At 39.1% G+C, this 14,969-nt stretch overlaps 1 protein-coding gene across 1 annotated transcript in view; it reads left to right on the top strand.

Moving 5' to 3' along the window:
• The window catches only part of LOC126236574 (nose resistant to fluoxetine protein 6-like), a 259,898-nt gene that overhangs the window by 224,584 nt on the left and 20,345 nt on the right, over positions 1 to 14,969 (top strand). The window contains exon 12 of the mRNA XM_049945986.1: positions 2,218 to 2,320. Coding sequence (XP_049801943.1) covers positions 2,218 to 2,320 — 103 coding nt within the window. The remainder of the gene's footprint in view (positions 1 to 2,217; positions 2,321 to 14,969) is intronic.

The raw sequence follows: 14,969 nt of genomic DNA, 5'->3' as shown, positions 1-14,969 counted from the left end.
GATGGGTTCGATGACGGTTTGGATGTACCGTGCAATATTCAGTGTCCCCTCGACGATCACCAGTGGTGTACGGCCAGTGTAGGAGATCGCTCCCCACACCATGATGCCGGGTGTTGGCCCTGTGTGCCTCGGTCGTATGCAGTCCTGATTGTGGCGCTCACCTGCACGGCACCAAACACGCATATGACCATCATTGGCACCAAGGCAGAAGCGACTCTCATCGCTGAAGACGACACGTCTCCATTCGTCCCTCCATTCACGCCTGTCGCGACACCACTGGAGGCGGGCTGCACGATGTTGGGGCGTGAGCGGAAGACGGCCTAACGGTGTGCGGGACCATAGCCCAGCTTCATGGAGACGGTTGCGAATGGTCCTCGCCGATACCCCAGGAGCAACAGTGTCCCTAATTTGCTGGGAAGTGGCGGTGCGGTCCCCTACGGCACTGCGTAGGATCCTACGGTCTTGGCGTGCATCCATGCGTCGCTGCGGTCCGGTCCCAGGTCGATGGGCACGTGCACCTTCTGCCGACCACTGGCGACAACATCGATGTACTGTGGAGACCTCACGCCCCACGTGTTGAGCAATTCGGTGGTACGTCCACCCGGCCTCCCGCATGCCCACTATACGCCCTCGCTCAAAGTCCGTCAACTGCACATACGGTTCACGTCCACGCTGTCGCGGCATGCTACCGGTGTTAAAGACTGCGATGGAGCTCCGTATGCCACGGCAAACTGGCTGACACTGATGGTGGCGGTGCACAAATGCTGCGCAGCTAGCGCCATTCGACGGCCAACACCGCGGTTCCTGGTGTGTCCGCTGTGCCGTGCGTGTGATCATTGCTTGTACAGCCCTCTCGCAGTGTCCGGAGCAAGTATGGTGGGTCTGACACACCGGTGTCAATGTGTTCTTTTTTTCCATTTCCAGGAGTGTACATTATACTCATATTACATTTTTCTCTCTGTATTCCTGTTCTCATGTTGTTTACATACCATAATTGTCCAATTGATTATAGTACATCCATAACAGTAATAGTAGCATTTTTCATTCACCGCTACATATACTCTTCTACACTATAAAATTCTTTTCCCATTAAATAATCCTTCAAAAGTTTTGTAAGTAGTATTTTATTGACAGACTAACACATGACATGCTAAGCTGTATAATTCAGAAAATCACTGGTTGATTTTTGTAAAAAAGAAAGGTCCTAGGTTAGATACTTGCAGAGCAATTGGACGTATTTCAAAATGTTTAATTTTGACTAAAGCAAATTGTCTCTCACTGATTAAATAATTATTATTTGCAGCTAATGTAATATTACACTCTCCCTGGTGAACTATCACCAAGAATTGAGTGAAATATTTTGCATGGATCACATAAAACAATTGATACCTTTACATACATTCAAATGTTGTTATTTTTTATCAGTAATTTCCAAAAGAGCTTCTGTGGTATTTCTCCCCTTGCAAAAATCAAGCTGACTATTACATAAAAGGTCATCTTTCTCAAAGTAAGTAATTGGCTGTGCTGAAGTCTCTCAAATATTTTTCAAAATATTAACATTGTTGAGACCAGTTGGCAACTTTGAGCGAATTTTTTGTCACATTTTGAACGAAAGGACCACTTTTGATAAACTGAGTGAATCTGGTAAAACTTCAAACAAATCTTTTATTTCTAATGAAAGTTAATTGACTATGAATTAAGTGTGTTTTTTATGTGTGCTAATGTAAATAGGCAGTTAACTGCAATCTAACTTATAGAATGCAAAAATTTGGATATAGTTGTAAACACAGTAGATGCTCTAGTTCCCCAGCACGTATTACTGATGCTATGCATTGACATGTGATGCACAAAACAAACTGATTCACTTAAATTAGCTATTTATATTCAATTAAGTAACTGGAAAAAGTTATGCATATTGTTATTTTATTGATAGTTTACTAATAAATGTTAACCTCAAATAGTTCTTGACCAATGTAGTTCAGATTTTTACACTATATTCTTATAAACATTAAAGTAATAAGCATTTCAGCAGACTCTGAGAGTGCAGTTTAATGTTGACTACATCATTTGCAGTTTTAAGAAAGCCTAACAGTTGACATATTTTCTGCATCTTGCAGCACACAGCTCAACATGCCTATTCAAGTACTTCATACAGCCAGTGGCAAACAAATCTCCATTAATATAAATTGTAATGTAACATTTCATTGTTGTTCACAGGTAACTGCATTCATCTCTGACATGATCCTCTGCATGGCAGTGTCTATACCATGGTTTATTGCCTTTGAAGCACCATTTGGTGTAATAGAGAAGACATTATCAGGTAATAATATATCAGAACTGTTAACGTATCAGTTAGTCACTTAATGGCTTCTCCTGAACATATATATTCAGATTTCAGACTTCGTACAAGTCTAAGGAAACTCAGACTCGAAGCCACTGGGCATACCCAGATAGTACTGTGTCCATATCTTTCTACAGAAAGTTTGTCTAGATAGAGAACATATTGCCTTAGAAATGCAACTGCTTCTAATATTACTTTTTAATTATGAACAATACAGTGCAGAATTCTAGGATCCTAAAAAGGGTTAGTGAAGTTGGAATAGGAATTAATTAATGGATATAGGAAGGCTCTCGGAAGAGTAACTACAAATGAAGACCAAATAGATTTAAAATCACAGTATTTGTTTTGCTATAGAGAAATAGAGGTATCAGGCAATTCAGCTGTAGTATTTATTCCAAGGAAAAAATTAAAACTAATATTACCAGTACAAATACTGAACAAATCATAGGTGGAATAGCATAATTTCTATGAAAAATAAACAAATCCTTCAAGTGTATACACAATGTGCTTACACTCTGATGATCAGCTGGAAGACCAACATGAAGCTTTACAAAAACTGATTAATCACAGCAACTACAGCTACATGATAATAATGGGATATTTTACGTGAAACTAGAACAAAAACTAAAGGACAGTTCTTCAATGGGAAACTTTGTATACAATACCAAGAAATGACAAAGGTCATAGTTTGGTAGAATTTTCCAAGAACAACAACATATATGAACTCATTCTGTCAAAGGAAACAGATACAAAAATGGACTTAGCAAGAAACAAATGGAATTAAATGGAAATTGAATTTGTCTAATCAAATGAAAAGGAAAAAAAGAAGATGTTAATAATAATAGTAATAATAATAATAATAATTTTATTGTCATTCGGCCATTACAGCAATAGACAATGTCATACACATACTAAAATACAATTAATAGTTTGAAAGAAACAACAGGTTTTTTGTTAACATTATAGTATTATATTACAGTTGATAAACTCTCTTACATCATAGAATGGGTGGAGGACTAGCCAGTCATGATTTGTTTGTGTGAATAATTGTTCAGGTAATTCTTGAACAGATTGAGGAAGATTGTTAAATAATTTGTACCTCATGATTTCATAGCTGTTGAGTGACTTTGACAATCTGTGGTAAGGAATATAGAGGCACCTATTCCTTCTTGTATTGTGGCTATGTACATTTTCTCTGGTTTTTGTTTCTGGAAATTTCTTCTTCGTATAAATTCGAACATAGTATATGTACAGGTTTATAACAGTCGTGATTTTTTGTTCACAGAACAATGGTTTACAGTGTGCCTTATATGCAGAACCAGTAATTATCCTTTTAGTATTAATATGTCATGTACACAGCTAGAGTTCCCCCACAAAATAATTCCATGTGTTATTATACTTTGAAAGAATGAAATATAGAATATTCTAACATATTTTTCAGGAACACAATCCATAAGTCGCCTTAACAGGTAAATAACTCTTGACAACTTACCACTAATATATTGTACAAGTTGACCCCAAGATAATTTATCATCTATGTATATCCCCAAAAATTTGACATAACTTGGATCATCTGACAGAAGCTTATCTCTAAGACTACAAACCATCTGCTTCTTTTGTTTTCATTCAGCGGGAATCCATTTACCTTGAACCAATAGGATGCTTGGTCAATTGTCTTTGCTGCACAAGTTTTAAGGCTATTAAATCATCACTAGCATGAAGAAATGTTGTATCATATCTGCATACAACACAGTGGTGGACTTGATAAATGATGGCAGATCATTTATCATTATTAGGAATACAACGGGGCCCAGTACAGATCCCTGCGGAACACCCAACTTTGCTTCTTCTATACTCGACATTTCTTTCCCTACACAAACAACTTGCTTATCATTCTGAAGATATGATTTTATTAATTTAAGGCTGTTATATCTAATGCCATAGAATTCCAGTTTTTCTAGGAGTGGCTTATGCTTTACACAGTCGTAAGCTTTACTTAGATCACAAAATGTGAGTTGAGTATAGCTCTTATTCTCAAATACTTGATGTAAGTATTTGACTACGAAGTCTATAGCATCCACAGTAGACAACTTTTTCCTAAAACCATATTGGGATTCACTAATTATCCCTAAGTTTTCAAAATAAACAGATAGCTGTTGGTAAATTACACATTCAAGTATTTTAGAAAAAGCTGGGACTATGGAGATTGGTCTGTAACTGGAAGGTGAGTCTATATCTCCCTTTCTATATACACTCCTGGAAATTGAAATAAGAACACCGTGAATTCATTGTCCCAGGAAGGGGAAACTTTATTGACACATTCCTGGGGTCAGATACATCACATGATCACACTGACAGAACCACAGGCACATAGACACAGGCAACAGAGCAAGCACAATGTCGGCACTAGTACAGTGTATATCCACCTTTCTCAGCAATGCAGGCTGCTATTCTCCCATGGAGACGATCGTAGAGATGCTGGATGTAGTCCTGTGGAACGGCTTGCCATGCCATTTCCACCTGGCGCCTCAGTTGGACCAGCGTTCGTGCTCGACCTGCAGACCGCGTGAGACGACGCTTCATCCAGTCCCAAACATGCTCAATGGGGGACAGATCCAGAGATCTTGCTGGCCAGGGTAGTTGACTTACACCTTCTAGAGCACGTTGGGTGGCACGGGATACATGCGGGCGTGCATTGTCCTGTTGGAACAGCAAGTTCCCTTGCCGGTCTAGGAATGGTAGAACGATGGGTTCGATGACGGTTTGGATGTACCGTGCCCTATTCAGTGTCCCCTCGACGATCACCAGTGGTGTACGGCCAGTGTAGGAGATCGCTCCCCACACCATGATGCCGGGTGTTGGCCCTGTGTGCCTCGGTCGTATGCAGTCCTGATTGTGGCGCTCACCTGCACGGCGCCAAACACGCATACGACCATCATTGGCACCAAGGCAGAAGCGACTCTCATCGCTGAAGACGACACATCTCCACTCGTCCCTCCATTCACGCCTGTCGCGACACCACTGGAGGCGGGCTGCACGATGTTGGGGCGTGAGCGGAAGACGGCCTAACGGTGTGCGGGACCGTAGCCCAGCTTCATGGAGACGGTTGCGAATGGTCCTCGCCGATACCCCAGGAGCAACAGTGTCCCTAATTTGCTGGGAAGTGGCGGTGCGGTCCCCTACGGCACTGCGTAGGATCCTAAGGTCTTGGCGTGCATCCGTGTGTCGCTGCGGTCCGGTCCCAGGTCGACGGGCACGTGCACCTTCCGCCGACCACTGGCGACAACATCGATGTACTGTGGAGACCTCACGCCCCACGTGTTGAGCAATTCGGCGGTACTTCCACCCGGCCTCCCGCATGCCCACTATACGCCCTCGCTCAAAGTCCGTCAACTGCACATACGGTTCACGTCCACACTGTCGCGGCATGCTACCAGTGTTAAAGACTGCGATGGAGCTCCGTATGCCACGGCAAACTGGCTGACACTGACGGCGGCGGTGCACAAATGCTGCGCTGCTAGCGCCATTCGACGGCCAACACCGCGGTTCCTGGTGTGTCCGCTGTGCCGTGCGTGTGATCATTGCTTGTACAGCCCTCTCGGAGTGTCCGGAGCAAGTATGGTGGGTCTGACACACTGGTGTCAATGTGTTCTTTTTTCCATTTCCAGGAGTGTATATTGGAACTACACTAGCCACTCTGAGTTCTTTGGGAAAATATCCATCAGATATACATTTATTTGTACAGAATGTTAAGGGGTACACAATATAGTCTATTACTTTCTTGAGTATATTACAGGATATGTCATATATATCTACACTGTTTGAAGATTTCAACCGTTTTACAATGCTTAGGACAAGACTAGGTGAGACCTCGGAGAACATAACGTGCCTGTGTCTGTTGGTGTTCTGCAAACATTTTTAGAAAGTAACTCTGATGAACTGATATCAGGTTTGATTATAGTATTTCCTACATCTTCAACAGATTTAATAAAGAAATCATTGAATTTTTGGGGACTTATATTAATTTTTTTGCTTCTTACATCTTTAGCAACACCATTTATTAATTTTCATGCAGTTTTGCACTTTTTGTGGAATTATCAATAGCATTGAAATTACGTGCTATTTTGGCTTCCACAATGGCTTTTTTATACTCATTCCTGCATTTTATATAGGCTAATTTGGCATGTTCTGTTCTCTGATTGCTACATATATTGTGCAACACCATAACTTGGTTTTTCATATTTGATAATCGTTTAGTGTACCATGGATTTTGTCTGTTTGTAGCCCTGTTTGTAAAGCCTTTGTCAGTTAATTTGCATTTCTGTATGGGGATGTTGTCTTTAAAATGCATCAGAAATGTTTTAAAAAATCACTCAAATAATAGTTTCCCTGACAAATCAGCACTAAGACTATAACTTGTGTCACCATGACATTGGCTGAACCAGTCTCTTTCAGCAAGGGACTTACAGAGCTGAACAATTTTGTCATCTGTGACAGGTCTGGTGATTATAACTTTTGGGACAGGCTTAGGAATATTACTCTTATCAATACAGAACCTACTTGTATAGTTTAAAGATACAGAGCCATGATCTGAAAAGGGAAACACTGTAACATCACATGATTCTTCTGTAGTTTTAAAGTTGACAAAAATTTGTCAAGACATGCTTTATCTCTTGTGGGCCTGTTATTGATCGAGTGCAAATTGCACTGTCTTAGAAGGTATTTCAACTTGGTCACAGTACGTTTATGTGTTGTTATATCAAAATCTGCATTCAGATCTCCACCAATTACTATGTCATAATGCAACCATCTGGTCCCTCTTAGTACATCTAACAGCATGTCCAATTTTTCTAGCAATACATTGATGATACCCTTAGGTGACCTGTAAAGGGATACTATTACTAATTTAAAACTGTCCATAACTATACCAGTGGCTTCAAAGTTCTGTTCCTCACACAAATAATCTAGGTTCAACTTAACAATGGAGCAGCTGAATGACTGGTTAATATATATGGCCACACCACCTCTTATATGAAATTTTCTACAGTAACTATTTGCTACATTATAGTTATCAAGTTTGACAACTGGAAGCACACTCTCAGTAACCCAATGTTCACTCAGACAGAAAACATCAAATTTGTTATCTAGTCCAAAACTGTTTACAATAAATTCTATATCTATTAGTCCTTGAACATTCAGATAGAAAATTTTAAGATCATACTTGTTGTTTATTTTAGACTGAATGTTTTGGTGAGGTGTTATGAAATTTGTTACACTACTTATCTCGTGGGCTTCTTCATCTTGCTGACTTCTACTAAAAATCATTTAGACAGAGAGGAGTTGCTGTTTTCCGTCTACCCATAACACTTGATGCTGCTTCTCCTGCTGCAGTTCTCTTTTCTCCTTTTAGAGGCACTGTAGTTACTGTTGCTGGTGAAACTTCTGCTGTTACTGCTACTGTTGCTTCCTTTTCCATTGCAACTACTGATAATGCCACTGGTGACTGTGACGCTTTACATGTTTGCACAGATGTAATTTTTTCATCATAGAATGTATCTGCAGATGTTTCTTCCTCATATGCTGTTGGTGCACTTTTCTTTTCTGTTGTCATTGGCAGAAAACCTGTTGCAGGTAGTGCTATTTTTACATAGGCATCCACTCCTGCTGTCTTTATCGCCTGGAGAATTTCTTTGGCCAGCACTTTCTTGTCTAGGTTGTTTCTGTGCAGTCCATGTCTAGTAAAATGCTCTCTTACTGAACTCGTTGCTTCAATGAAAGTTGTGTGCACAAAACCGCTACAAATCTTCCTGAATTTCCAATTTGTTGTGATGATTTCTCTGTTTCCACACGAGTCTTCTGTTAAGTCGTGTCTGTAGGGAATGTTTACAACAAATACGTTCACCTGTGAAATTTTTCCTAGCGATTCTTTCAGTGTTCTTACAGCAAGGCTGCTTTCGTTTTTATAGACATCATTTCCTCCTCCAATTATGACACAGTTGACGTTGCTTTCCATGGCACTTTCACAGTTTTTCAGCACTTCCCATAGAGGAGCACCAGGTTTCGAAATTCCAGTCACTTTATATTTGGATTGCATATCAGACATGATTGTAGCCATTCCCTTACCATGACTCATCAATAATATGTATATTTCTTCCTTCTTCTTCACTGTTTCCTTTTTTGTCTTGTATTCAGTTTTATTACAAGTTGCTCTCACACGATTTTTTCGTTTAATAGTATTTGATGGTAATGTGTTTCTGCTGGCACTTTTTTGTTCAACACATCTTTCTGAGCAGTTACCTGTTACACTGAGATTTTTTGTCCATGATTCTGAACTGTCTGCATTTAGAACATCATAATTATTCATTAGTGGAACACGAAAAACATTGGTATTTAAGACAGGTCGAGAGATTTTCTTAGGCCTAATATATACACACTCTCGTTTGCCTGTTTGCGTATCTGTGGTAAGGTCCATATAGTCGATCAAACTTTTGAGCATTTCTACGTATTGTCTAGCTTTACTTAAGTCACTTTGCAGTTCTTCCCTCACACTTATTTCGAGTCCAGTGTTGCACATTTCAAATGCAGTTTCAAGACCGTTGCACTCAGTTCCACAGTCACATGTAGGCCTATGTTGACCGAGATTTGCTTTCACAAAACAACAAGAATGATACCATTTATGTGCCATTACACATATTTTAACACCTTTTATCACTTTTGTTGCACATAGCATACAATTCACTCATGGTAATTTACCAATATTCACAGAGCGATTTGCCACTACATCCATATGCGCCACCATCTTGCCATAAACCACTTTAAAATTTCCAGTGTTCCTAGACTCACTAGAAGCAAACTAAAAATAGATAAAAAGTTTGCCAAAAAAAGAAACTCATTAGGTAGAAATGTGGAACAAGATAATTTACTGAAGAATAGAATCCAGATAAGATTAAATTAAGCAAAAATTTCAGAATTTTAAAACATGAAGGTTATACAAACAGTTGAACAATCAAAAGTGGCAATACTTAAATTACATGTAGAAATAGCATAACTGAGACTTCTCCAAGTAATAGATACCATCATGAAAAATAATCTTATGGGATACTTAATTATACAGACAGTTAAACAATCAAATGTGACAATACTTAAATTACATACAGAAACTAGCAAAAGTGAGACTTCTCCAAGCAATAGATACTATCATGAAAAATAATCTTGTGGGATACTTAAAGAAGTATAATATTCTGTGTGATGAAAAGGCCTGGAAAAAGTACAGCATCAGCAGTAACTCAGCCCACAAAGGATTTATTAGAGGCAGCTGACAAATATTGCCACATAACTAGCATATTTCTTGACCTGAGCAAAGCTGTTGACACAGTAGAACACAAAATACTGCTAAACAAAATGGATACACTATGAATTGGAGGGGGGAGGGGGAGCCAACAAATAGGTGGTTTCAATCAAATCTGAAGATTAGAGCACAATCAAACAATGGAAAATCTGGGATGTAATAACAACAATATGAAATGTATAGAATGTTATTCACTACATAGAGAAGTGGCACACAAGCATACTGAAAGGAGATTGCTGGATATTATAAAAACTCATTCTTCAGCTGCAGGAGAGCAAATGGTTCAAATGGCTCTGAGCACTATGGGACTCAACTGCTGAGGCTGCAGGAGAAAACACACACACACACACACACACACACACACACACACACATTTTCAGATATGCAAATAGGCACAACTCATATGCTCATGCCACTGTCATCACAGGATGCTTCCAGAAAGCATTCGATGTAACCTGAGCACTGCCTGTGCCTGTTGAGTCCCTGTTTTCAATATTTCCACTAGACTGCTGATAAGCTATAAACACAGTTGCAACAGTCAGTGGAGAAACAGGGCCATTTAGACTTTTCCATCAAATGATAAAAGTCTGTTAAACAAGAAAGATTAGCTTCCCACATCACTAGATGAAATTGATAATTCTAAATGTATGAGTGATAATCAAATCAAATCAAGATTTTACTATCACATAACATACCTCACACAATCAAAGTCTGTGACATAGGTGACTTGTCAATTCTAAAACTACATACAGACTAATAAACTTAATCTGAGGTTAGAATACATACAGTGTTGCTCCTTTGGACAGGTATTACTTTACAAGTTATTATTATTTTTTTTAAAAAAAGTGTGATTATAATACATATGGTGTTACTTTCTTACATAAACAGAACATTGTTTGTAAGTCATGGAAATTGAATTGACACACCTAGATTGATACAAGTCAGTGTGAGAGTTCTATAGGCACAAAGTAAGGAAAGTGGAAGTAAAAAAAAAAAAAAAAAAATTGCAGGGCGGAGTACTGCATTGTACAACTCTTTGAGTGGAAATATACAAGATAGCAATATGACAGTGTACAGGACCCCCCACAAGGAAATATTTTAAACTTTGTTAAACAGAGATGGAACTTAATAGAAATAACTGGCATATCATCATTTATAGAAGTTTTAATATTGATTTCATTTCAGTTAGATAAAGTGCACATTTGTTACTGATGTCCAGCTTTAGTTTGTTCCCCACAATAACATTTCAAACAAGAATAAAAGGACATAGTGCAAACATGGTTGTTAGTTTTTTTCCCTAATTAATCTGTCTTTCAAGAAATAGAATGTGAGTATCATAACAAATGGTATATCTAAGCATGATGGTCCAAGTGTAGCAATAAAGTATCTCCATCAATAAGATTTAGCTGTGAAGGAAAAGCTACAGTTTTATGGAATTATGAATGCTGACTCAGTCACACTATTTAGAGAAAATTTAGAGGCTCAACAATGGGAAGAATTTTACCAAGAGTGTACAGTACCAGTATATTAGAAATTTAATTATTTCCTAAAAATATTCAAACAATGCTATGAATCTAATTTTACTTTACAATTGCTCAGGGACAATAGCAATGGAAGCAGAGAGGGTGAGTATAATTTGGGAACAAAGTATCACTTGCAAGGAAGAGAGACTTTTATTTAATGCAGAGGACTAACTCTATTCAATACTTTAAGGTACAGTAGAAGCAACTTTGCAACTTTGCAACATTGCATTATTAGGCACTAGACAAATAAACTCATTGTAACAGTAGCAGGAGACATATGGTTTCAAAATAAAATCACTAGCCACTAAATTCAATTCTTTCTTCCCAACACTAGCTGAAAACAGAAAGAAAAAGAATGGACTATCAAAAGCAGATTCATTAGACTTATCCTGACAGCCATTGCATTCTGCACCACTAGATATCTGTTTTGCCGAATCATCTCTTGGAGCAATCACAAAAATTATTTTGTTACTGAAAAGCAATAACTCTTCCTGTTATGATCATTTTTAACTGAAGTATTAATGTCTTGTGCTCACTTGGTAGTGTGAACCCTCCCCCCATCACCACCCCTGTCCATTCTGGTTTAACTTCTCCAATTCTAAATTAGTTCCCCATTCAGTTTTCCAGAGTGCCACGGGGACGAAGATGTCCATAAGAAACAGATGTGTAAGATTTTACAAGTCAGGAAGCATCAGCAGTCTGAATGTGGCAAGGAAGCTAGAAAATCTGGAAACAGAAATGAAAGGCTCAGTCTAGATGTGGCAGGATTCAGTGAAGTGAAATAGTGATGTGAAATGGATAGAAGACAAGGATTTGTGGTCAGATGAATATATGGTGATATCAACAACAGCAAAAAGTGGCGTAGTAGGAATTGGATTTGACATGAATAGGAAGGCAAGGGAAAGAGAAAATTGGTGTGAACAGTTCAGCAATAGGATTATTCACATCGCAATCAACAGCAACCAATGCTGACAATTGTGGTTCAGTTGTACATGCTGAGGACACAAGCAGAAGCTGAAGAGAGATAAAAATGAGTCTAATTATGGAGGCCCTGAAGGGGGTAACTCAGTATGCAAAGAGGGAGAAAATCTAATACTCATTAGGAAACTATGAACTCGGTAATAGGAATAAGAAAGGAGAAAGATAGGATTCTTGCATTCTATGATAAATTTCAGATAGTAATAGCAAATAACCTTTTTTAGAATCAAAAGGGGAGTAGGTACACTTTGAAGGGTCCTGGAAACATGAGTCTACACTAAATGGAATACATCATGATGAGATGGAAATTCTGAAACTGTATATATGTCATTGTAAGGCATATCCAGGGGCAGTTAAAAACTGAGGTCACAACTCAATAATGATGAAGAGTATGTTGTAGTTTAAGTGAATTATTAGGAGGAATCAATGTTTAAAGAAGTGGAATACTGAAATATTGAGGAACAATGACATATTTTTGAAGCTCTCTGGGGACAGAGAACACCATAGTGGGCAATTCAGTTGAAGAGGAATGGACATCCCTAAAAACAAAGAACCACAATAGTTAGGCAGACAAATAAAGGTACAAGGAAGGTAACTGCAGTTAATACTCAAACAGACTGACAGAAAAGGAAGTAAAAAAATATTCAGGAAAAGATTGGAATACAACAATATAAGTCAGTTAGGAATGGATTCAATTCGAAGTACAGGGAAGATAAAGAAAATGGCTACAGGAAAATGATTAAGAATTAAAAATGAAATGGTTGTCAGAAGGACAGATCCAGCCTACATAAAAGTCAAAATAATGTTCATTGAAAGTAAAGGCATAGGTGCCAACATTAAGAGTGCAAAATGAATTCCACTGTGTAAATACAGAGGAGAGAGCAGATAGGTAGAAAGAGTATACTGAAAGATTCTACAAGTGGGAGGAACTGTCTACTGGCATGACAGAAGAACTGGGTGTTGATTTGGAAGCCATAACTTCTACCGTCATTAAAGGAAGTGAGGAAGTGACAATAAAGTGTTTTTTCAAGTTAGTGTGTAGTAAATATGAGACTGGAGAAATAACACTGTACTCTCTGAAGAATATCATTTACAAATTCCCAACGATAACAAAGTCAAATAAAATGTGAGAACTATTGCTCAATCAGCTTAACAATTCATAAATCCAAGTTGCTTAAAAAAATGTGCAGAAGAATTGAAAAAACTGAAGATCTGTTAGATGATGAAAGTTGCAGTGGAAAACAGCTAATATGCAACATGTATATGAGCATGAGGAAGGAATGCAGTCTTACTCCCCTACTGTTCAACTTGTATACCTTGACACAAATAAAAGAAAGATCCAGTAATGAAATTAAAGTTCAGAATAAATTTCAGTGGCAACTTCTGCCACCGAATGTATCAGGATGACCAAATATAGCGGGGAGAGGTAGAAGGCACCATATTAAGACTCGTCCAAGCTTTCCGAGTGATTTATTGTTTCCAACTACAGTGTCCCCATTTCTCTCGATCTACGTCACTGGGTCCTGCAATGCTGAGAACACTACTTTGTTATCTGTGAAGCAGCTTGGTGCGAAATGGCTGCCTCAGCAACCCGTGCACACCTTGTGTGTTGGACTTATATGCCAGTGGAGTTGCAGCATCGTTAGGATGCCAGCAGTCAACTCACCGGGCTGCATCGCTGCTGACTCAGCACCGCTCAGTGTGAGCCACAGGTGGCATGCTTCTCGCTGGTGTGGCTGAGATCACGGTGACAACAAGTGCCCGTGATCCAGCGTCCAAATCTGCAGCCCTCGCCTTGGGATGCCTCCAGCATGTGTTGGAACTTAGAACAACTGCCCATGGTAGCGAGTTGTAGAGTGGCCCACCATTGGCTGGATAGGGACCCTGCGTCAGCCTCAGAGGGTCAAACCAGCAACCCGCTGTGGACTGGTATACTGGCACCCCATCTGCTGCTGCATGTAGCTGGTGGTGTGATAAGCCCCACCGTCCAGGAGAGCTGCCACAGTTGAATGAATCTTGTTAGAAACCCACACTACTTATATGCGACTGTGCACCTCTGCTTTGCCTATGCGCCACTTCGCGTCATGTACTCATAACACACTAGATTGGCCAGTGGGCTCCTTCTGCCTGTGATTTGTGACATGCAAAACTGCTACATACACTCTTTCAGCAATTTGACGGCCCTGTGGCATCTATTCTACTTCACAGCTGTTGGTATACGTAACTCACTGCAATCCGGCTTGCAACCTGGCTGTAACTTGTGCTCAGAATATTGCAGAAAACTAACTTTCCCTATCCTAAATGGTGGTGCCACTACAAAATGGATATCAGTGATATGATCTGTTGATGACATTCCTAATCTCAGTGAAAGTAAGGAAGAATGTGAATGGAATGAACAATCTAATTTGCAAAGAATACAGATTGGCAGTAACTGAAAGGAAGACAAAAGTAATGACGAACAAGATTAATGATTAACTTATCATGAAAAATGTGAGCCACATTGTAGATGAAGCAAAGGAATTCTTTTATCTTGGAAGCAAAATAATGTATAACAAATGAAGCAAAGAGGGTATAAAAAGAAAATGAACACAGGCAAAAAGTGTATTTATCATCAAAAGATGTGTACTAGTATCAAACATAGACTTTAATTTCAGAGGCTGTATACCTGGGGCACAACTTTGTATAGAAATGAATCATGGCCTGTATAAAAACCAGAAAATAAGAGAACTGAATCTGTGAGGTGCGGTGTCACAGACAGGTACTGAAAATTAATTTAATG

This window comes from Schistocerca nitens, chromosome 2 (genome assembly GCF_023898315.1).
Source record: "Schistocerca nitens isolate TAMUIC-IGC-003100 chromosome 2, iqSchNite1.1, whole genome shotgun sequence".
Lineage (NCBI taxonomy): Eukaryota > Metazoa > Arthropoda > Insecta > Orthoptera > Acrididae > Schistocerca > Schistocerca nitens.
Note: the sequence above shows the minus strand (reverse complement) of the source record. Positions and strands in the feature narration are given on the sequence as shown.